Below are 24,562 nucleotides of genomic sequence, written 5' to 3' on the forward strand. Positions count from 1 at the left end.
TCTTTGGAAATCTGTGGTTTCTCCAGTGTAACTTGGGTAAAGGTGATTTTAGTGAAGCCAATAGTTGTCCCATATGAAAAAAAAGTGGTACAGTAGTGTAGTGAGAACTATGAACTAAATAGGGAGTCCTGAACTGTGATGTGGCTGTTCTCACATATGTAACATTTGATATGTTGTGGTGGACAGAATCATACCCTCCCCTCCCCATCCTCTTCCTCTCCTTGAGATGTTTATGTCCTAATCCCCAGAGCCTGTGAATATGGCAAAAGGGACTTTGTACACATGATCAAGTTAAGGATATTGGTATGTGGACAGTATCTTGGATTTTCTGAATAGGCCTGATATAATCACAGAGGTTCTTATAAGAGAGAGACAAGAGTATCAAAGTCAGAGAAGATGTGGTGATAGAGGCAGAGGTGGGAGTGATTCAAGGAAGGAGCCATGATCCAAGGAATGCATGTGGCCTCTAAATACTGAAATAGGCAAGAGAATGGATTCTTCTCTAGAACTGCTAGGAGGAATGCAGCCCTGCTGACACCTTGATTTTAGGACTTCTGACCTTCAGAACTGTAAGGCAATAACCTTTTGTTTTAAGCCACTAAATTTTTGGTAATTTGTTATAGCAGCAATAAGATACCAATACAGTTTTCTCAGTATCCTTTCTTTTTAAATTCTGAGGTCTCTTGAAGACCTTGTTAAGGACTGAATATTTATGTCCCCTAAAATCCATATGTTGAAGCCTTTTCCAATTTCCAATGTGACAGTATCAGGGCCCTTGGTAGGTGATTAGGTTTAGGTGAAGTCATAAGGGTGGGTCCCTAAGAGGGGGTTAGTGTCCTTATAAGAAGAGGAAGAGGCCAGCCATGTGAGGATACAGTGAGAAAACAGACATCTATAAGCCAAGAAGAGGGCCCTCTTCAGGAACTGAATCTGTCACCACCTTAATCTTAGACTTTCTAGCCTTTAGAGCTGTGAGAACTAAATGTCTGATATTTAAGCCACCAGTCTATGGCATTTTGTTATAATGGCCCAAGCTAAGACAGACCTATAAGTTATATTTCTTTTTTTTCTTTTTAAATTCTTATTTAAATTCTAGCTAGTTAACATACAGTGCAATATTGGTTTCAGCAGTAGAATTCAGTGATTCATCACCTACATACAACACCCAGTGCTCATCATAACAAGTACCCTCCTTAATACCCATCACCCATCTAGCCCATCCCCCACTCACCTCCCTCCATCAACCCTCAGTTTGTCCTCTATTGTTAAGTCTCTTATGAATTTGTTTCCCTCTCTCTCTCTCTTTTTTATAAGTTATATTTCTATGCTAATCTTTCAGAGATGTCAGTAATAGTAGCAAATCTCCCACTCTATTCCTTGCATATCCTATTACTATATGTATCGATCTCTTCTCCTGTTGGCTCTGTTATGTTTCACTGAGAAAAGGATCACACTGATATAGCTTATAATTAATTTAGGATCATGGGCCCCCCTCCCATGGTTAGCCACAGCCTTCTTTGAAAGAATGATCTTTCCCCAGAAGTAATTGACACAGAAATTTTTGGTCTGTCCATCAGTCAAAGTTCTGCATTGCAAGCAACAGAAACTAGCTGTGGCTGACTTAAACACAAAAAGGAAACATATGAATACTGAGTAATTCACAGAATCACAAAGAAGACAGGAAAAATAGTGGGAAAAACATCAATTACATGTAATTCTATTTATTTCCTGCATGAGAAGTGATCCAAAAGCTATTGATTTGAGTCAGTTGTAAATATTACATAAGTATGTAGATTTGGGGAGTTTTCCTTTTTACAAGAAGACAGATGGCATTATTTTACAGTTTTTGACTTGGGGAACTAAAAAATTATCTTTGCTTTTTGTGCTGGTAGGTGCCTTACAGGGTCTGCAGGTTTTTCCTGCCAGTCTTCTCAGAGCTAGAAATCTTCCTTCCACCATTACCAAAATATTTGGTCTGTTTCCCAACACTAATTAATTTTTCTATTTTTTAAATTGCATTTCAACATCAGGAATACATAGAGGGATGTAGTTCATCCTGAGAATTGAGAATGAGGCTTGAGAAAAAGCCAGCAGTGAAACTAGAAGGCTGGGAAAAGAAAAGGGGAGCAACATATGAAACTAATCATCTTGGGGTAGGGAAAAATTCTGGAGATGAGTCACATTTCAGTGATGAGTGTGTGAATAAAAATCAAAAGGTTATTTATCATGGATTACACTAAAGATACTGATTATACATTTGAGAATAAATGCAGTGAAACCCCTATAAACCAATTGATTGGCTTTTATAGGTCTGAATTCTACCATTTTATCTTCTGGTTCATGGTTTCCTTGGCACAGATTCTTAGTAACTGTCATTTAGTCTTTGTCACAGATGTAACCCTGTGTATGGTGTATGGTCTGGCATTTTGGGGTCTCTTTTACTCTAGACTCAGTGTACTAGACCGTGCATATCATCTCCCTAACCTACTGAACCTTGGAGAGCTAGGAATAAGCAAGATGGAAAGAATCCAAGGAAGCTGCATGCTCCTTGCCTCGGTAAATCACTATGGTACAGGAAGTAGGGGACCTGTGGGTTGAAATGCTTACCAAGCAATCCATGTGGTTAGAAAAATATTAGTTGTTAGCACATCTTGCCACCCAGGGGTAAACCTTAACAGTTACCCCAACCCTTTGGGAAGAACTATAATAGATCACTGGGATTGAAAATGCTGATAAAAATTTCTTGAGAATTTTGTGCAAAATGCAGATCCCTGGGCCCCAATCCTGCTATTCTAATTGTTAGGTCTGTGATTGTTTCCCTGGGATTCTGCAATTTTAACAAGCATCCCATTCCTCCAATGATTCTAAAGCAAGCAGTACACATTTAGAGGTCCACTGTCTGGCTCCCAGGTGAAGTCTAATGCATGGTACTCTTGGTCTCCTCTCACTTGGTATCAGGGTTTAAAAAGGAATGACACCTAATGCTCAGGGAACACCCTGTAAATAACTACAAGAGATTCTTATGCAGGTTGCTTCAGCTGCAAGAAAATTCTGTACAGACTCTTTCCAGCTCTGGCGGTGATGAGCTCCTATTAACAGATGTTCTGCAAGATTTCTGCTCTTAGTGCAAAACTTGTCCTGGAAAAAAATTGCGCTCAGTGTGCAATTGGTTGGGTGGGAAGCAGCCAGCATGCAAGATATGATTGGCCAGGGCATCTGATTAAAGGAGAATGAACCCCTCCAGCATTCCTTCATAACCCATACTGTAGCCAAAGAGTGGTGAAGCCCACTATCCACATAAGAAATCTATGGATCAGAGACATTTCCTTGCCTTTGCTAGGTTATAATAGGACTTATTATTTGGGTTTCTTTTTTAAGGTTCCTTACCTCCCTCACCTGGGAACCCCCCGGTTTATAATAGGGAGGGTGTTTTTTGCTCTTCACTCAGATGCATTTCATCTTTCCCTGGAGATAAAAGGTTCTGGGCCTTGGTCCAGTAGGTTCAGCAGATGATGGACAAAATCCAGAGAGTGTAATCAACGTTGTCCTGTTCTGAGAGAGGGAAGAGGGTACATCATGCTCTTCCCCTGGAGGCTTACATGCGTTGCCACATTAAGATTCTACCTTCATTGCAAATGGCAAGATTTCATTTTTTTTGATGGCTGCTATGGTGAGCGCTGTGAATTGTGTAAGACTGTTGAATCATAGACCTGTACCTCTGAAACAAATAATACATTATATGTTTTAAAAAAAAAGATAGCAGGAATGGAAAAATGAGAGGGGGGAAATCGGAGGGGGAGACCAACCATGAGAGACTATGGACTCTGAGAAACAAACTGAGGGTTTTAGAGGGGAGGAGGGAGGGGGCATGGGTTAGCCTGGTGATGGGTATTAAAGAGGGCATGTACTAAATGGAGCACTGGGTGTTATACGCAAACAATGAATCATGGAACACTACATCAAAAACTAATGATGTAATGTATGGTGATTAACATAGCATAATAAAATAAAATTAAAGAAAAAAAAAGATTCTACCTTCATTGTCACCTACTCTCAGTGCCACATTGCTTCCAGACCTGAAGATGGGCCTGATGAGGCCAAAAACATTCAATCTCCTGACCATGTGGGACTGCCAAATAACTGGTGGCACAAAGCGCAGAACACTGCCCAGTACTAAGTATGTCCTCAATGAATCTTTATGCCGGGAACTGCGCTGGTCACTCATGTGATCAATTTCTTCCCCTTCCTTGCAGTGAGGCTAGCCATGTCACTTAGTTGAAGCTAACAAAGTGTGAACAGAAAGGACACATGTCATCTCCAAGCCCGAACATAACAACCTGCCGTACAAACATTCCCATTTTCTTTCCCCTTCTGCCCAATGGGTATCTATGCTTAGGGTGTTGCTGAAGATGAGAGTTTTGTCTGTCCCGGCCCTGAATGACTAATGAAAAGTCACCCCGCCTCCCACCCCCCATTTTGTAAAAGATAAACAGCTCACGTGGGCTACTAACACTTTGGGTTTTGTTTATTTGAGGGTTAGCCTACCTTAAATAACACAGTACGAGCTGAGGGTTTGCAGATTGCATTGTTCGCGTTAGTAATACTTCTGCCTCCGGTACCATGAACCACCTTCGCAGGACAGGAAGCTGAGGACATTATTTGCCCTATACTCTGTCCATCCAAATGGGTGTGGGACTCTGGCTTGCCCTTGTGTTAAGAATCCAGTTTTCCGGGGCGCCTGGGTGGCTCAGATGGTTAAGCGGCTGCCTTCGGCTCAGGTCATGGTCCCGGGGTCCTGGGATCGAGCCCCACATCGGGCTCCCTGCTCCGCGGGAAGCCTGCTTCTCCCTCTCCCTCTGCCTCTCCCACTGCTCATGCTCTCTCTCTCTCTCTCTGTATCTATGTGTCTCAAATAAATAAATAAAATCTTTAAAAAAAAAAAAAAAAGAATCCAGTTTTCCAGTTAAGAGGATTACTGTTTCCGTAAACAGGAAGCAAAGGTGTAATCTGGGACTTTATCTGGTCTCAAAATCATCAGGCAGAAAGTTTGTCATGAGTCATAATGTTCGAGTTATTGACACAACCACTCACTCTCTGGGGACTGAACCCACAACTATTAATGTCTGTACTACTGGGCCAGCTCCAGGATGCAAACCTACCACCCTGTGCCATCTATAATTTAAATAATGACACACAGCTATCTCATATCAGAAGTATGAGAGCAACAGTACTAATCTCACTTTATAGAAACTGTATTCTTGACAACTACATAACAGTTCTGAAGATCATAAATAAGATCACTTTTAGATGTATCAAGGGTAGATATTTAATGAAATCCTAATATGAGCTATGAGTTATAAAGGAAAGACTCTTTTGATACAGTGAACATTCCATTTTATCATAATTTTCATAAAACAGGTTTGCTCTCCTAGAGAAATATGGAAGAGCCACAATCTCTAAAGCCCACTGGGTTGGGTAGGTAATAGAAGAGTGATGAAACAGATTAGGTACATTAAAGACAAAAGGGAGTGTTGGGGAATGCAGTGAGCCAGTGAATATTTTTCCAGCCCAAATGAATATTTTTCCAGCCTTTTATCGAACCTGAGTCTTTTATCCCGGACTGCAGGTATGCCTTCCTTTGCTCCAGAGGGAGATACTATCTGTATCTCCCAAGGTAGCTTGCTATACAAACATCCTTGAAAAAGATAGTGTGGGAAAAAGGCAGTCAGAGACTCTAGTCGTAAGACATGCATAAATATGAGGTGTCCATGGAAAATTATTTCCCAACAATATTCATCACTAATTTCTACACCATCTTGGCTTCTGGTGAATTTTACAAGTATAGCACCCTGATTAATCTGATTGAAAGAACTGAGTCCAAATCTGTTCAATTTGGCTCATACAGCATTTAATTATAGCTAGTATCAACAGCACTCTGGGCAGCAGAATGAAGCCATGCTGAATACTGACCTCAACCTTGCCCCGGAATCCCAGACCCAAACAGCTGAACAAGCCCCAGAAAACACCAGTTTTAATTTCGAAGGCCAGGTGGCTTTCTCCTCAAGTTTCTGTAGTGACTTCTGCCCTTGGTCAGATTAGAGATTGCATAGACTCCACCTTGACCTGCAAGGGGAAAGTCTAGGGCAATTTTATCATCATTCATAATCACCCAGACCAGCAAACTGAGGCTGGGTGTGAAGCCTTCGAGGGCTTACATGGTGACTTTGACTTCAGCTAAAGTTGGGGGAAATTTTATTGCACCTTAGTCTAACTGTATGACTCCCATCACCAGGACATCTGCTTGCAGTGTATGCATAAATAATTAGTCAGTTATCCCTCCAGGAAGCTTCCCTGGGTAATCAAAGACGATCCCACTCTGGAGACATCTCTGTACTCCTCTGCAGGCGTCTACGCTTGGCACTGCATTAGACATTTGAAGGTGTCATATTCCTTCCTTATTACTCCATACCCTTACAGTACAAGTCACTGAGTTTTCAGAATGAAGGAAAATTAATGCTGTGCTTCCACACAAGGAGTATAGTCCCAGGTGGCATGTGGTGCCCCAGAAAGAAAATCGTTTTGTTTACCATTCTTGGGATCTCTCAAGTAGAACCTGCTTTAGTCAGGGGAAACAGGTTGATAATGCCTCCTCTGTTGCTTCCCAGAAAGCTAGTAGACAGTGGGGTTCCCGGTTCAATTTGTATACATGAGTCTATTCTTTGTTTGTGGAAGCACTGAGTACAGTTAGCCCAACCTGTCCTAAAGATCCATGCCATCAGCCAATGGTACTTATCAGGTCCACGGAATGACTGAGCAACAGCTATAGGAATGGGGTGGGAAAGATAGTTTGTGTAGGATATGCATGTGCTGGAGCCATCCCGTGTCTGATGGATTCAATAATGTTAAGGGAATGGTAATTAATTCATGTTCAGAGTTGTCTCATTGGAAATGGCAGGCCAGTAGTCAGCAAAATTTAAGGCATTTAATACAGTTTGGAACCAAACTAAAGCATCTTCTTTTATGAGGAAGGATCCAGGGATGATAAAGATATTAATACTCTCCCCTCTGCCACATTTCCTGGCGGTCAATATGTTTGCTCTCCAGGGGCCAGGGTTGTTGCTTCTCCTTCATCACCATGAATCTGTTTTAGTAGCTGTAACTTCACTTCTTTGTAAATTTTCCCCTATTTTCACCCAGACCATTCACCTACAAAGGCTAGATGGTGAAAGACAAGGGCATTTTTATTTAATTAAAAAAAAATTTTTTTAAAAAAGATTTTATTTATTTGAGAGGGAGAGTGAGCGAGCAGAGGGAGGAGCAGAGGGAGAGGGAGATGTATACTCCCCACTGAGCAGGGAGCTGGATGCGGGGCTCGATCCCAGGACTCTGGGATCATGACCTGAGCCAAAGGCAGATGCTTAACCGACTGAGCCACCCAGGTGCCCTGACAAGGGCATTTTTAATTAAAATTCAGAAAAATTGATTGAATTCCTCCCTTTGGCCTATGTGGGGACTTGGTAAAATTATACTCAATCAGGAGATCATCTGATGATTTAGGACCGTGTTAACCCAACAAGGGAATCCAAGCGGCAAATTAAGTCTGCATTTTCTAGGTCCCATGGTATCTGGGCTGCCAACCCAGAGGCTGGAAAGCCATGCTGGCCTGGGATTTCTGTTATGAACAGAAAGAAGATCATGCCCAGGAAAAGTCAGAGCAAAGTCCTGAAGTTTTAAATTAGGTCTATTTGGCAGCTCCTTATCCCTTTCATTCTGTTCATTACTCAAGAAGCAGCCTAGAAGAGATTATTCCTTTCTTGAGACAACTGCATTCAGTAATCAAACTTCTTTATTAAGGTGTGTAAACCAAGAGGAGGTGATGGGAGTAGAGTCAAAAAAATTTTAGTCAACTTTTGAGAAGTTCATTCTAGTGGTCCATGATCCAAGTACTTGAGGATGGTAGGAAGCATGGAGTTGAATAATTTGAGTATCAGCACATTGTTGAGTAGCTTTTGCAATTAAACGTACACCATTGTTAGACTGTAAATGTTCCAAGAAAGCTAAAACAATACAGAGTTTATTTCCGAGGGCTACAATAATGTAACAGCAATGAGCTAATCCAGCTGGAATGCAACACTGTGATCCAAAAACAGGGTCAACATTGGTGATGTACCACTGATAGCTTCACGAAGGGGTCAAAGGTCTGAACCAGATTGTTGTGCCTGGCCTGTGATGGTGAGTGTGTTGCTATGTTCACTACAATGATGGATCCAGGGTAGTGGTGGTGGAAATGTGAATGGGGCAATTTCATTCAGTCTCTGCATTCCATTCCATAGCTTTAGAGAATAGGTCCTTATCGCAGGCGTTTACATGAATCAGTCAGCAATTGTGATTTGTTCTGACTGTTCATGGCCCCAGAGAGGGGTATCTTTAGTTTGCTAATATATAATTGTTCAAAGAGCTAGGACATTAGCAACAACCCAGGAATAAGTAAAACTATACCAGGGCACCACTGGGTTTTAGTTTGGCTGAACTGTCAGTGAGCCAGGCTTGGACATGTAGGAAACCTCTGTGGACCAAGGCTCCGCAGAGCCGGGAGCTGTGCTGTAAGCAGCAAAGTAGGGGATGAAGTTTCTCCACAGTGATAGCTGCCACTTTCCCATGGAAAGCTGAGATGCCACTGGGGTTAGGCTAGCTGCAAGCTTGAACATCCTGTTTCTATTTACCAAGTGAGACTTGTGAGCCATTCCCACCTTGTTAATCACCGAGTCTGAGTCAACCTACTCTGAAGTGGGAATATCAGGCTGGACGGTCTCAAGACCATCATGGGTAAGGCATTCAGTCTGACAAGAGCCTAGTGGCAGACTAATAAAGGTTTGATAGTAGGAGTTGTTTAGTAGCTCTTTCAGGGAGGCAATAAGTCTAAACCTCAAAGAGGACTTCTGGGGAAGCCTGACTTCTCTTACCAGAGGCTGTAATCACTAAAACTATCAGAGGAAAGACTTGTAGCTCAAAGATGTGGCTAACGTTGCAGGGCACCAAAGTTACTAGCATTTACCTACATGCTGCTCTTACTGATCAGGAGAATTCCTTCTGGCATTTAGGGTACAGGGGAATATGAGCATATAACACATCAATTCCTAATATACATTCAGATACTGATGTGACAACAATGCACTGAATTAGCCTAAAAGGCCCTAAACACAAGGCACATTTGCTTCCCTTCTCCACTATGATTTCTGCCTAAATTCTATTAATTGAATTCACTGCCCCATTCCAACAAGGCCAGGTAGGATGGTGACTTGTGTACAACATAGGTATTACATTCTGATTTCCTTCCTTACCCCTCCCCAAAGGTCCCCACACCTCAAACATTTAGATAGGTGCTTATGACCTTTGATTCTCCATGGGTGCAGGGAGACCTTGGTGTCACTCGTAATTGTCTTTCTCCTTAAAGCTGCTGAGGTCAGAGTAGAGAAGAAAGGATGGGTAAAGGGGTAAAGAGAGCAAGAATGGCTCTAATCCACTAAGCAAGGAGCATTTGCTTTTAGTTTGTTGCACATAGCGGCATCTCATGGTTTAACAAAATGAGCTTCCGAAGTCTGACCTGCACAGCACTCTAGCAGGTGGGGATACCTTGACTCAGCAGACATAGCAACACTGTATTCCAACTGGGGGCATGGGGTTTGCTCACTTTAGCTGACAAGCGATTGACGTGGACAGCAGCAACTTCTTTTTAAGGAGATCACTTTAATCTGGAGGCAATTGTTGCACCATTACTAAGAAAATATCCTTAAATTCTTCCCTAATTTAAGTGCAAAGTCCAGAGGAGTTTTCTGGGGCTGCACGTCTGACTTCAATAATTCCTCTATGTCAGCCTCTCATTTTCCAGTGAGCCACTTTGGTCAACAATGTAAATCTAATTCAGGGTATTAAAGGTCCAAATATAGGTTAATGCCTATATTAGTTGCTAGGATTGTTGAAACAAGTATCTAGGTGGCTTAAACAGCAGAAACTTATTGTCTCCCAGTATAGAAGACTAGAAGTCCAAGATCAAGGTGTCAGCAGGGTTAGTTCCTTATGAGACTGTGAGGAAGAATCTGTCCCATGACCCTCACTTAGTTTCTAGTTTTTCTTGTCAATAACTTGTATACCTTGACCTGTAAAAGCATCACCTCTATTTCTGCCTTCATCTTCATATGGCATTTTCCCTGTCTGTATCCAAATTTCCCCTTTTTATAAGGATATCAGTCATATTGGATTAGGGGTCTATCTGCTCCAATAGGACCTCATTTTAACTAAGTATATCTGCTCTGACCTTTTTCCCAAATAAGGTCACATTCTGATGTACTGGGACTAGGACTTCAACAGATGAATTTAGGGTAACACATTCAACCTGTAACACTGTTTTCCTATGGTTTCCCATGAGAGTTTGTCTGTTTCAGGGAAATCCCCCCCAAAAGAACCAAGCTCCCCTATGGCAGCCAAGACTATTGGAAAGAGCTTCAAGAACTTTAACCGTCATCTCTGAGAAGATCTCAGGTTAGCATGAAAGCCTGTAGGAAGGGCTAAGTCTTAAGACTTCCCAGCAGCTGCCATTCTACCTTAACAAGCATTGTGCATCTAGCACACTCATCTCCCAAGTGAACTAACTGAAATTTTAATGATTCACCTGATTCATGCGCATAGGGCATGCAGATTTCTTTCCTTTGCTTTGAATGTAAATGTACACCTCTGTAACTATTGTCTAAAGAGGGTTGTAAATTTCCTTTAACCAGGACTGACCTTTGCATCAGTTTGGATAATGAGGTGGACTTGAGGCTGGCAGCCTGATTGGGAAAGTCTTCTCACTTGGAGGAGTACAAGCAGCAACTAAGCCACTGTTCAGGCAACTGGCTTTGAGCCTCCTTTCTGATACTTGACATGAAAAATTCCTCCCTAATTCTTCCTCACTAGCAAACAACAAAATGGAGGACCATTCATCACCCTGCTGAACGTATGATTTGGTCACCATGCTTGTCACCGATTCCCACAGACTCTTCGCTCAAATCCTGTTAATCAGCCCACAAGACCTTCATAATCCTTCTTCCAGGAAGCCATGTCTCTGTCAGCATCCCATTCTCATTGCCAAAACTGTCAATAGCTATGAGGAGTGAGATTTTACTTCAGTTGCAAATTAACAAGTTAAACTGCCACAATTTCATGGATGCTGGTAGAAGACACAAAATTCCTGGGTCAGAGACTAAAGACTTCATTTCTCACAACTATGATAGCAGACAGAGAGTATCAGCTTGATCTTGTACTGGTTCCCTGGGCCCCAATTTCTTTTTTTTTTTTTTTTTTTAAGATTTTATTTGAGAGAGAGAGCTTGAGAGAGAGAGCACAGAGGGAGAGGGAGAAGCAGACTCCCCACTGAACAGGGAGCCCAATGCAGGGCTCCATCCCAGGACCCTGAGATCATGACCCATGCCAAAGGCAGACACTTAACTGACTGAGCCACCCAGGCACCGCTGGGCCCCAATTGCTGCACGACAATGTGAAGAGAACCAAGTGACCCCTGCACATAAAATGGGTCTCATTATAGGAAAGAAGCCCTGAGTTCAGGAACACAGATTTTTATAACGGTCACTAAATATGCTTGCCTTTTTGCTCAAAGGAAATGTCATCTTGATTTTCTAAAGTGGTTTCCTATACAAACATCCTGAAAAGATAGTGTAGACCAAAGGCAGTCCATACTCCTGTTTCTCTACGAACTACAAAGGCAGTGATGGGAAATTGCTTTTTTAGTGGAATGTAGCTGAGACAGATTGTCCCCAGAGCTTGTACTACTAACCATTACACTTGGATAGGCAGAATACAGTTTTATTCTTGTTTAGGTTATTTTTAAAAATTTTGACTTTATGCGTGATTTGAAAACCTTGGATATGAGTTTTATTGAAAATAGGAGCTTTACATATCTAAAGAAATGTATTTTGGTTATGTTAGTGCCATATTTGACAGTAATTTTTGAAGAGGGATAACAGTTGTTGGTCCTGTTTTTCCACACTGTTGTGTTGGAGGTTTCTTATATCGGTAACAGCAAGACCTACATCAGGAGAAATGTGTTTGCATGACTTGGAACAACATTGCTTTTACTTGACTCGACAGTTCATTTTTTTTCTTTTTAAACAGCACTCATTTTAAATTTTAAAAAGATTTTTATTAACACTTTTATTACAATATTTATGTGGCAGCAATATCTAACAAGCTTAGACACAGGATAACTTTTTGATAGATTTTGCAACTCTGCCAGAAGCAGAACTCAAAATAAATGTGTTATTTAAAGCAACTGTGACAGTAATAATAAAAGGAGTGTTGTTAGTATCAAGCAAGTTTTCAATGCAAGGTCCAATAGCTGATTCTATTTTACATAGAAGAAAAATGAAAAGAAATATTTACATTAGAAAAAAAATGAGATACCTGTAGCAATGCACATTTACCAAAAACTGGAGAAAAATAGGTTATATGTTAAAAATTTGCTGAAAAGAAAACTTTAGTTGCCTGTATGTGAAGCCCCATGAATCATTCCACAGAGTAGGACCAAATAAACTAATTCCCCTTATTCCTCAAAAATCAAAAATGGTTACACCTAAAGCAAAAGTTACTGATTTTTCCCAGTTATACACTTTGCATTTCAAATAGTATTTACATTTTTTCCTCTCTTGATAATAAGTTCTTAAGTTTGAGGGTTATGCTACCGCACTGTGGTGTTCTAGCACTAGAATCCAGGGAGCCTCCGAAACTCTGGAAATACAGATAAGTCTTAGGGTATAAGGTCATATGCACATTTTAGGATGGGTGATGCTTTGTACTTTCATCTTTTATCCAGTTTTTATAGTGATATGTGAAGTGAAAATGAAGATCCACTAGCTTATTGTAGCAGTTTCCAAAGTAGAATATAAAGATGATTCACTGGGGCTAAGTGAAGAAAACACTAGAATTTTTATTTATATTTGTGCTCATTTAAAAAATAAAATAAGTTTTACCACTATATCATCGTATATCAGATTGAGGGCAGCACATTTTATTTATCATAAATCTTAATAATATTTACATTTGTGCTTATGTATTTATAATAGAGTGTCAGTGCATTAAAATATTTTACTAATGGTGTGCAGGAATCCAAAGATTGAAGAACACTGCTCTAGATGAGTGAATATCAAGTTGTCATAAGATTTTGCAAGCCATCTGTAATTAACATGTGGGAGGAGGTGAAGGAATAGTACATTCTCAAATACTAATATATTTTTATTCACTTCAACTTTCCAAGACACTATTTATTTGGGGAAGAAGGCAGCTAATTGTGATTGAACAGTGCCTAGATGCTGCATATCCCTGCTTCACTGGGCATCACTATTACTGAATGCATAGAATTCCGTGACCACTATCACTATAACTTTCCAGAAGGCTTCAGTTTTGCCTCGTTTATTCTTGCTGTGTGATACATCGGATTGTCCAGCTGCTGTAGCAACATTTTTGTTTCGCTTTGTTTTAATTTTCTGTGAGACTACCTCAGAGTTCTTTCTTCGATACAAATGGATTTGGCAACATTTCAGACTAAACAACCATCTTAGCAGATACTTTAAGATTTGGACATTATGCAAAGTCATTTCTTGCCAAGCAAATTTCTTCACAATCTGTAAGGTTTATTTGCAAGGTAATATTTTGACATTAAATACTAAAAAATTGAAAGGCAGCACCACCTTGCCCAAAATCTTCACCAGAATATCTGGGAAGTCCTAGACCTGCCATCTAAATTTTGTCCTGATTTTTATCCCAGTGTTTAAATCCAAAATATTAAACTGATAAGAACAGATACTACCTACACTTGATCTTAGCCAAAAGGCCGAAAAGTGATATTAACCTTTTCCTGAAACAAAGTTCATTATAGTGGAAAAAGAGTCTGCTCTGATGATAAAAGGAGCCTGGCTTTTAGAATATCACCTTTTCTCTCCATTTGCTTAGTTTATTTTTATTATTTTTTGAAATGAGAATCTATGCATTTATGATCCTATACTATTTTAAAAAAATAGTATTATTTATTTATTTTTGCAGGCACTGAATAGAATTGGGCATAGGTAAGAGAATAGCTTTGGATGAAAAAGAGTATAGATTGTGTGAGATATAGTCACAACAGATGCAGGTGTGACAGGTTAAGAGCAAAGCTGCTTCACAGGAAATCTATAGCTGGCACCACAATGTAAAATGTTTGAAGTGGATGAAAGTAAGAATACCAAATGAGTGCATATCATCAACATAATAAAAGGAGCACTTAAAAGGAAGCTGCACTTTGTCTAAAATCTGGAAGCAAACATACTAAGAGCAAAAGGAATCTGAGTGCAACAAAGACGATGAAGGACTAATTACTTCCATAAGCTTATGCTCTTCAGGACAGGAGTGATTCTTCTCTGTCTCACTAGAGAATGCGAAGATTTCCCAAGCTTTATGAAGAATCCTAACCACAAATGTACATTTTAACACTGTAAACTTTGATTAAAGTACATTTTGGTGTTCTCAGCTTAATAAAGCGAGCTTGCCCTGCTTTTAGCTTGTATTTAGACAAGGGGATTGCACTTCTCTATGGTCTCTGCAGCATTGTGTTCTTGCTTTGCAGAGGATGGTAAGTCCGTCAACATAGGAATTGTAACACCTCTGGCCTAGCTCCTTCCAGTGACCGCCCTCCCATCTCATACACCCATCATATCCCCCAATCCTTCTACCTTTCAAATCTGCCTTTATTTAACTTTCCAGGTCCAGCATCTAAAGAGTGAAGTAGCACCAAATTGCGCAGTCAGGCAAAACACACTTTATGCTTTATTATTCAGTAAAGGTTCATGATCCATCAAGGCACCCCAGTGAGGATGTGTGAGAGATTCCTTTTCACTTTTTAATAATGATTTATCCAAGTAAAATCCCTGCACTTAAAACTACTACAATAATTCATTAACCCATTCTTTTTGGGACTATCAACTGTTGCTTTAACAGCAATTTGAAAGTTACTTTAAAGCATTATATAGCCCCAGACTTCACTGGGGCTCTGCATGTAAAGCTCCAGTTGGGCACTTTCCCATTTGGGGAGTCTCAGGGAGTCATGTCTAACCCCCAGACCCACTATGTGGAGTAAACAGTCCCCTTTGTTCACCTCATTCACTTGCTAGACCTGCCATAGAACACCCTTCCCCATTCTATGACTGCTTCTGACTTAACCATAGGACATGCTTCGAAGGGTCTGCCTGGGCATGACTGGCAATATGAAGTATTTGGAGGAAAGGTTAGTAAAATGTTAAAGCAACTTTTCCTTCCTTCCCACCAAAGGATCTGAAGGACTAATGGCCTTTAGATAATATGAAATTCCAATACCAGACACGCCACCTTTATGTTCATATCTGTGTGTTCAAACTCAGGAAATAGCACAAATCATTTTCTTTTGAGATATAGAAGGAACAAGAAGCCATGGATGGAAACAATAAGACCAGAACAGAAGGAACAGTTCCTGGAATTCCGGGGAATTAGGAAAAACAGGCTGATTGGGAAGCACTCTTGGGACCCACATTACTTTTTCAAAAAGTTAACCTGGCAACAATATTCAGAACCCTCAGCCCCCAACCCTGTCATACACCCTCTCTGTCCATTCTTTCCTCCATCCTCAATTTCACTCCTAACTTCAGAGCTGCTGGTTTGCTTACTTTCCTTGAAAACTTACCCTCTAGGCTCTCTGTCCCTGGCTACCATCAGTGGTCTGGATCTGAAAATGTCTCCATAATTGCTACCCTCCAAAGTGGATAAGCTAGAGAGAAAAAAGGGTTTCCTTAATTTTTTTAGCATCCACACTGTCAATTTTGAATACATTCTATCATGGAAATGTATGTTCATTGTAAGATCCCTAAAGTATTCCATAATTAATGAGCCTTTGTAGGCTGGCCTAGAGTATCTATCACAGAAGATTTAATTTCTCTGTGAAATTACATTTTTGGTAACTTTTATTTAGGTAAGATTTCAAACTTATGGAATAGTTACAGCAATAATACAAGGAGTTCCTATATACCTTTTAGTCACGTTTACATTTTCTTCCATTGGTTCTGTAGGTGTGTATACAGAGAAAATATTTTTTGAATCTTAATTAACTTACAAACTTAGAAGACAAATTATCATCAAACAGGGTCTGTTTAAAAATTTGATAAAGAGACATTGTGTTTTATGCTTTTTTTATTTTTTAAAGATTTTATTTATTTGAGAGAGAGAATGAGATAGAGAGAGCATGAGAAGGGGGGCGGTCAGAGGGAGAAGCAGGCTCCCCGCCGAGCAGGGAGCCCGATGCGGGCGATCCCAGGACTCCAGGATCATGACCTGAGCCGAAGGCAGTGGCTTAACCAACTGAGCCACCCAGGTGCCCTGTTTTATGCTTTTTAATTTCCTTTAATTCATATCATTTTTGCTGTAATAAGGGTTCAGTTCCAGAAAGAAAAATGTATTTAAGTCTTTATTTTTCTTTAAAATGTTTTTATTAACTTCATATAATTGTGAGACTATAACTCTATTTTCCCAAGGCCTATGGTACTTTCCAATGAGAGGATTGGTATTTAATAAGATACAATCAGTGCTTCAAGAGGTTGGGATATCATTCACTAAATTGTTGTATCTGTCGTAGTAAACTTGGGATACTAGAGGACAATCAGGAATCACTTTTTATTCCTGAGGTCACCAGGCTAGTGTATCTATGACTCTGCTAATACGGATTTAAAAATTATAATGTTCATCTTTCTCCTCTTTTGAAATGGAGCTCTTTTTAAAATCAGATCCTTTTTTTTTTAAAAGATTTTATTTATTTAACAGAGAGAGACACAGTGAGAGAGGGAACACAAGCAGGGGGAGTGGGAGAGGGAGAAGCAGGCTTCCCGCCGAGCAGGGAGCCTGATGCGGGGCTCGATCCCAGGACCCTGGGATCATGACCTGAGCCGAAGGCAGACGCTTAACAACTGAGCCACCCAGGCGCCCCTAAAATCAGATCCTTATCCCAAACCAAACTCTGTAGGTTATTTAGTTCTTCAGAGAGCTTACACTAATATCATTAAAAATAGAAGTTCCAGCTCCAGAAAAATGTTTGAGAATTTTCTTAATGAAATCATAGCATCATTTTCTTCATCAATACTAACATTCTCTTTAAAAAATATCATTGAGATCATTCAACTAGAATAAAAACATTCACAAATGTGTACTTAGAGAAAAAAACTTGATGATTCTTAAGACATATATACACACCAAAGTGTCCAACACAAATATTTAAAAATAAGCTATTAGCAAGAAGAACAAGTCTCAATTCCCACTTCTGAACTTAGATTTTCTTATTGGAACTTTATATGGCTCAGCATGGCAATGCAGGATGTCTGCTGAAATAGATCTAAATTGTGTGTGTGTGTTTAAATGTTTTACTTCTGGACATTATGGTATATCCCCTGGATTCTTACTTTACTCTCATGTTGCTTCTCTAAATTAAATTAGAATGATATTATTGCATTTTAATATAGACTGTAACCCTCTTTTATCCTGAATGTTATGATACAAAAATGAATTAATAGGAATTAAATTGTTAATATGAATTAAAATAGCTTTTACCAAAGTGCAGAATAGAAAAATGTCAAACAAAAGGCAGTATTTATTGATATGACACATTACGTTATGGCAGATATTTTTATAAAACAATCTTTGATATTTATAGAAGAACTACTTTATATTCATATTGCATCTAACCCATAATTGCTTATTTTCTTAAAAAAGAAGAAAATGTGCAACAGAAAAAATATTCAACCTATTTTGTTATATACACCAACAGTGAAATGAAGAAATGTAATAAAATGCAGAGCTGAAAGGTTCAAAGAGCTTATGGTATCAAAGACTCTAATTTCTATCTGGAAAGCTTTTTGGAGGTCACACTATCACAAATGCACTTTTACAACCATGGCATTCCACCATGACACAAGACTGTGGGTCATTCCATCAGGCTGTGCAGGTCAGGACACTGCAATTACCTGATAGATGTACATGTGCTGAATTGTGAGTACAGATAATAAGTGTAGTGGGTATAGTAACAGAAATAAACCCCAAATGCCATTTTTGAGGTTTCTTTCCTTTTTTTTTTCCCTCTAAAGACTTGAGTATCGAAGTAAATACATTTTTGTCATGTTAAGTGGAAGAAAAAGTAGATCGTGACTTAGCTCCTGAAATTTTAATACTGTTCTTAGTCATCTGCAATCGTAAAGTGCTTTTAGAGATTCCACCCATGCTCACAGGAGTCAAAACCCAAGGACTAATAATCAGATATATATTTTGCTAATCTATTCCTGAGGCTTTGCCTAAGAAATTGGCATTGCCATCTTCAACATCTTTCTTCTGGAACCATGGTTTTGAATTTGTTACTGGTTGATAAGCTTCCAGGAAATGACAGATTCCAGGAATTTCACTGGGGAAGTTTGGTGGAAGTTCTTCCCTTGATCGAGGGGTAAACACAAAACCAGGGCAGTCTTTGAGTAATCTGAAAAGATTAAAATAAAAATATTAATAAAGATTAAAATAAAAATATTAATATTAAAATTTAATACTGATATAACTGTCTATGCAAGAAAAAACAACCAACTAAATCAATATTCCTGAGAATACAGATCTTCCTTGACTTATGATGGGGTTACATATTAATAAGTTGAAAATACCATAAGTTGAAAATGCATTTAACACACCTAACCATGTAACCTACGGATCATCATAGCTTGACCTGGCCTGTCTTAATGTGCTCAGAACACTTAAAGTAGCCTTCAGTTGGGCAAAATCCTCTAACACACAGACTACTTTATAATAAAATGTTTAATATCTCATATAATTTATTCAATATTTTATTGAAAGTGAAAAACAGAATGGTTGTAAGTGTATTGGTTGTTTATTCCCCGATTGCGAATAAGAGTGTCATGTGGCATATAGCTAGTTAGGGAAAAGATCAAAAATTAGAATTCAAACTATGGTTTCTACTGAATGTATAGTTTTCCCACCATTGTGAAGTTGAAAAATCATTAAGTTAATCATCAAAAGCTGGGGAATCTCTGTATTAATAAACCAATCATTTTCAGTGTGTTTGACAGAACGATCATAATGATTTTTAAAAAAATCTTTACAGAAGAACAATGAAGAATCAATTCACAATACCAAAAAAAATTCTACCAAATAATATATTTCACTCATATTAGGAAAAAAATTTATAAAATATTTTTGTAAAGATATAACCAATAATTCATATAACAGTAAATTCACAATAGTGGGGAAAAAACCAAAATAATCCCAAACTCTAATAATAGCAAAAGACCCCCAAGCCCATGCATAAACATAGTTTTATAGAATAAGGCTTCCTAAGTTGAAAGAGAAAAGACATTGTCCATTTATTGATTCATTTATTTCATAAATATTATAGAAAAGTAGTCAAGGGCAAGGAGTTGTAAAAGAGGGGTGCCTGGGTGGCTCAGATGGTTAAGCGTCTGCCTTCGGCTCAGGTCATGATCCCAGGGTCCTGGATCGAGCCCCACATCAGGCTCCCTGCTCAGCAGGGAGTCTGCTTCTCTCCCTCCCTCTGCTTCTCCCCCTGCTCCTGCTCTCTCTCTCTCTCTGCATCTCTGTGTCTCGAATGAATAAATTAAAAAATCTATAAAAAAAAAGAAGTTGTAAAAGAGAAGTTCTATATAAGATATATAGATATAGGTATATATCGATAAGATATATATATATAATCAAAGAATAACATTTGAATCTCTCAATAGAATTTTTAAGAATTCTAGGTTAGTACGACTAAAAGGAGATTTAATTGTACAAACTGACACTCTTCTTACTATCTGGTATTTGAAATATTTCTTCTTAAATGTATCTGTTTACCACATTTTATTATCTGCTACCAACTACATATCCATTATAGTAAACTCATTTTATTGTATTTGTTTTTAGTTTATTTTTAAAGTTTTTATTTATATCCCAGTTAGTTAACATACAGTGTGATATTAGGTTCAACATTTCCATCGGTGCTCATCACAAGTGCCCTCCTTAATCCCCTCCACCTATTTCACCCGTCCTCCACCCTCCTCCCGTCTGGTGACCATCAGTTTGTTCTCTGCGGTTAAGGGTCTATGTCTTGGTTTGCCTGTCTCTCTCTCTTTTTCCCCCTTTGCTCGTTTGTTTTGTTTCTTAAATTCCACATATGAGTTAAATTCATTTTAAGTTCCAATCCTACTGATGAAGTTACTGGCTCTTCTTTCTATTTGCTTCCCTAGCTTTTTGTCAAATGCAAACTTAAGAAGCATTTCTCTAACCTATTATTCAGGCATATGTATTCAGGATGGAAAATGTTGACAGTTCTGGGCCCTAAACCAGCTTCCCCAGAAAACCACTTATATCTGCCCAACCAGACCATGGCCTCCGACTCATCTGTTTGTGATGTCATGCCTAAATGTAATAGCATGATGGTGCTGCATTATATTTGGTACCGAGACACCTCTCTATGTACTGGAGAAACCAACAGAATAGAAATCCAGGTTTCAAAAATGACAGACCTCAAGTAGAAAAGAACAGGTGAATATTCAATTAACTAATTTTTAAAAACTCATCAGTAAATATGTAATCTGCAAAATAATTAATGAAATGATGCTTTAGTTATGATCCATAAATATCTGAGTGTCTGTTATTTATAAGGCATAATATTGGGTAAAATATAATGAGAAGTTACAGAATTCCATAGCATTAAAATGATAAGCTTCAAAGTCTGGTAGATCTAGGCTGGAATAGCAGCAAAGATGTCAGTTTTCTAGCTTTTAAGATGGAGTAGTAATAGTGCAGGTCTCTTAGGACAGCTGTGAAGATGAAGTAAATAGATTAAACATGATTGGTTAAGCATCAATTAATTATCAGTTAACACTCATCATCTTGGTAACATTTAGGGAATAGAAACCTTCATATACTGTTGGTGGGGTATAAATCGATAAGACCAATTTGTACAGCTAATTGATGCTTAGTAAAGCTAAACTGGATATTGCCTGTGATCTGGGAATACCATTTGTAGGTATCATAGATATACATGGCTTATTCATACTCTAGAATACATTTTATATCACATGCACATATAGTGAATGCTAGACCTGGCTCATACTGGCTTATGAGAGCCAACAGCTAAACATTCAGGAATTTTATGAGCCAGTTAACTCCATCTGTAGCTGAAACCTGCTGTGGTGGGAGTACATACACCATAGAAATCAGTAAATGCAAAAAATCAAAGATTCTCCACTTTACTCCCAATGCTGGTTTACCTGCATGCCGCTGCATTAGGAATAGTTTAAATAAATGAACTAGGTTTCCAATTCATTAAAAAAAAAAAAAAAAATCTCAAAAACATAATATGCAGCAGATTTAAGGCAAGTCGGCAAAGGATATGGATAGGTTGAATGGACATCTATTTTTCTCTGGTGGAACCTAAATGAGAGTTACACTCTTGGCTTCTCTCTGCCCCCTTTCTTTCCTGGTAGCAAGTTTGGGAGAAGCTGCTGAGCATGCTCTTCTCAGTGCCTTCCTGCCTCTCCTTGGGAGCCTGCCTGTCTGCGGGAAATGTATGTTCTCAGCTGCTCCTACAAACCCTAAGGGGCATAGAGTCCAACATGTCAGACAGTTGGGGGGGCTAGAATATTTTTTTTTTAATAAAATAGGGATCTGAAACAAAAATGGTAACATACTGACATTTATTAAATATTAGTATTGGCCACATGGGTGTCACATTTTCTTTGATTTTTTTTCTGTAGGTTTAAAATGTTTAAAAATTAATTATAAAAATGCATAAAACTATAAAGGTTTGATAAACAACAATAATAAAATTATAGGTAATTAAGATCTTTCTTTTTTCTGTCCACATCAACCCAGCATCTTCTATTGAATACGGTAATTACAATATTTTTTTTTCGGTAATTACAATATTAACCTTACATTTGAGTTTATATAAAATATTCAGCACTTAGAAGTGGCCTTAAAGTATACCATTTGAATTGAGGTGCCTTGCTCATGAAGGCACATCTGGAGAGCTGTGTTTAGCTGTACAGCATGTCTTCTGAATACAAATTCTATGCTTTAAGAAACTTACAGATAAACACAATTAGAGTATCATGAAGTTAGAAATGTTCATTAAATCATCTTCAAGAAAAAATCAGATTTTTTAAAAAGATTTATTTATTTATTTGAGAGACAGAGAGCGTGCAGGGAGGAAGGGCAGAGGGAGAAAAGAATCTTAGGCAGACTCTTTGCTGAGTGGGAGCCCGACACGGGGCTCAATCTGACGACTCTGAGATCACCACCCTGAGATCACAACCCGAGCTGAAACTAAGAGTCGGATGCTTAACCGACTGTGCCACCCAGGTGTCCCAAAAAGATCAGAATTTTTAAGGAAAACAGGTTGGAAAAATAATACCATTTAGATGAAAGCCTGATGGAGGTCAGACCCAAGAAAAGCAACAGTCTCAGGGCAGATGTCCGCATACGGTGGGAGTTTTTCTTTACTCTCTCTCAATCCAATACCATTTTCCCCAAATTGTTGCATTAACTCTCCTTTTTTTCTGTCATCTCTCCAAATTCTCTTTCTTCTCTCTGTTCCTTCCCCTTATAGAATCCAAGTCCTGTTTCTCTGTTACTAGGTTCTCAGATGTTTCTTGCAAATAGGAGTTCCTGGGTCCACTTCCCCACCCACCCTGGGCAGTATCCATTTATATCCCCCACGAGCCATTTTTGTCTTTAATGATCCCTGGATCACCACATAAACCTGTCTTATTAATCCACTGACCTGGAACTTGGACAATACTTAGTCTCGTCTCCGTTTTCTGCACTGCAGTAAGATCAAACAAGAAGGCAGAACATTGTCCCCGAAAATAAAATTTCTCATGACATTTAGAATAAAGGAATGTATAACTGTCATGACACAGCAACATTCTAAATTACTGATTAGAATTGGAAGTGAAAGGCAAGGTTTGAAGTTAAGGATTTTTTGTGTGCGTGGGGTATGTATTCTGTGTCCTAAATTTACAAGTGTTTTGTAAGTATATCAGGGATGTTACGTTTGATATACTTTTATTTTTTGAGAAGTGTCACCCTAGGTTTCAATGTATTACTAGTAAAGTTCTCCAAAGAAATAATTAGGTTTTATACTTGTACAATTTCCAATAGAGTCTACTGTTTGTCCCAAACTTTGACAGAACTGGAATTGTGTCTCTATTTTACAATCCAGTTGTTAAATTTCATAAAGCATGGACTTTTGATTCAATTTAAATTATCTATTCTCTTTTAAATTTTCCTATTATTTGGAAAAAAAATAGTTTTTAAAAGAAAGCCTTTTAAAATGTGGTTAGACGTATTTCACATTAAATACTTATTTCTTGCCTAAATAAAGCATTTTAACTACCACTTGCCCTTTAGAGAAGACATAAGTATTTCCTATATGAGAGTAAGAGGTAAGTAAATTGAAAAAGGAAAAAACAAATAAACCATACCATATTTGTTTACAAAAGATAGAAATGAATTTAGCAAATGCATTGATGTTCAGCATCGATTAAATTTTCATTATCATTTACATATGTGCATAAAAACACATACTAAGAAATAATGAATAAAACACAAAAATGTGAATAGTTACTGTCTCTGGATCATGAGATTGAGTTATTTTTATTTCCTTCATAACTTTCGGATATTGTAAATTTTCTAAAATAAGCATATATTACTATTATAATCAAAAATAATTGATTAAAAAAAGGTGACATTATGTATGGTGTAAAATCCTGTACGTGCATGCTTAGTAACATTGCCTATATGTCATCATATTAATAAATCCTTAGAGGATATTATTTGTGGTGTCATAAAAAATAATAACAAATCTAAGGATTTGAGCTATGAGCCTTCTCCGGTTGCTGAAAATGTATATCAAAGTGTCATGATCCTCTGTTGGAAGACACGAGATCCTAAATAACATTTGGGGAGTAAAATGAGTAGCTGATATCAATGTCTCCTATCAAGATTTAAGACAACCAGACTTTGAGATATGAAACAAAGGAAAAATTTGGAAAAGTTTTGTCTTATACTGTCTGAAAACAATTAAAATAGAAGAAACAGAAAATACACTTTTTTTTATGCAAAGGTTTGGTTTTAAGGATAGATACGCAGCCAAGGACTCCTCATGGTGCTCATGCATATATATTATGTTATTGAACACGCAACAGCAATGAATGGATTAGCAAATACTCTTATTAATTATTACTCTCACATCCTCCAGATTATTACTCTCACATCCTCCAGAGAGCAGAGTCATATCCTCTAAGGATTTGAGTTCTTATCCCTGCCTGGCATATGTGGGAAGACTCCAGGGCTATTACCATTACAACAATCTCCAAGGACTTTTCCAATTCTCTTGCTGTCATGACTCATTTTCAGATCAAAGAGTGGACTGTCAATCAATCAATCCTTATTGCTTTCCTAC

General features: G+C 38.4%; 1 protein-coding gene and 1 non-coding gene across 9 annotated transcripts in view; both read right to left on the reverse strand.

The window, feature by feature from the left end:
* Window positions 1-13,696: 13,696 nt before the first annotated feature.
* On the reverse strand, window positions 13,697-13,894 carry LOC118022589. The gene has a single exon (XR_004682516.1). It is a non-coding gene; the product is annotated as a U2 spliceosomal RNA (small nuclear RNA).
* A 3,777-nt stretch (window positions 13,895-17,671) lies between these two features.
* The window catches only part of GUCY1A1 (guanylate cyclase 1 soluble subunit alpha 1), a 60,827-nt gene continuing 53,936 nt past the window's right edge, over window positions 17,672-24,562 (reverse strand). For all 8 annotated transcript variants that reach the window (XM_035022847.1, XM_035022849.1, XM_035022846.1 and 5 more), the window contains one exon: window positions 17,672-18,565. In XM_035022847.1, the coding sequence (XP_034878738.1) occupies window positions 18,364-18,565 (202 nt within the window). In that variant the 3' untranslated portion in view covers window positions 17,672-18,363. The remainder of the gene's footprint in view (window positions 18,566-24,562) is intronic.

The sequence above is a fragment of the Mirounga leonina genome, unplaced genomic scaffold, assembly GCF_011800145.1.
Source record: "Mirounga leonina isolate KUSES-001 unplaced genomic scaffold, KU_Mleo_1.0 Mir_176, whole genome shotgun sequence".
Lineage (NCBI taxonomy): Eukaryota > Metazoa > Chordata > Mammalia > Carnivora > Phocidae > Mirounga > Mirounga leonina.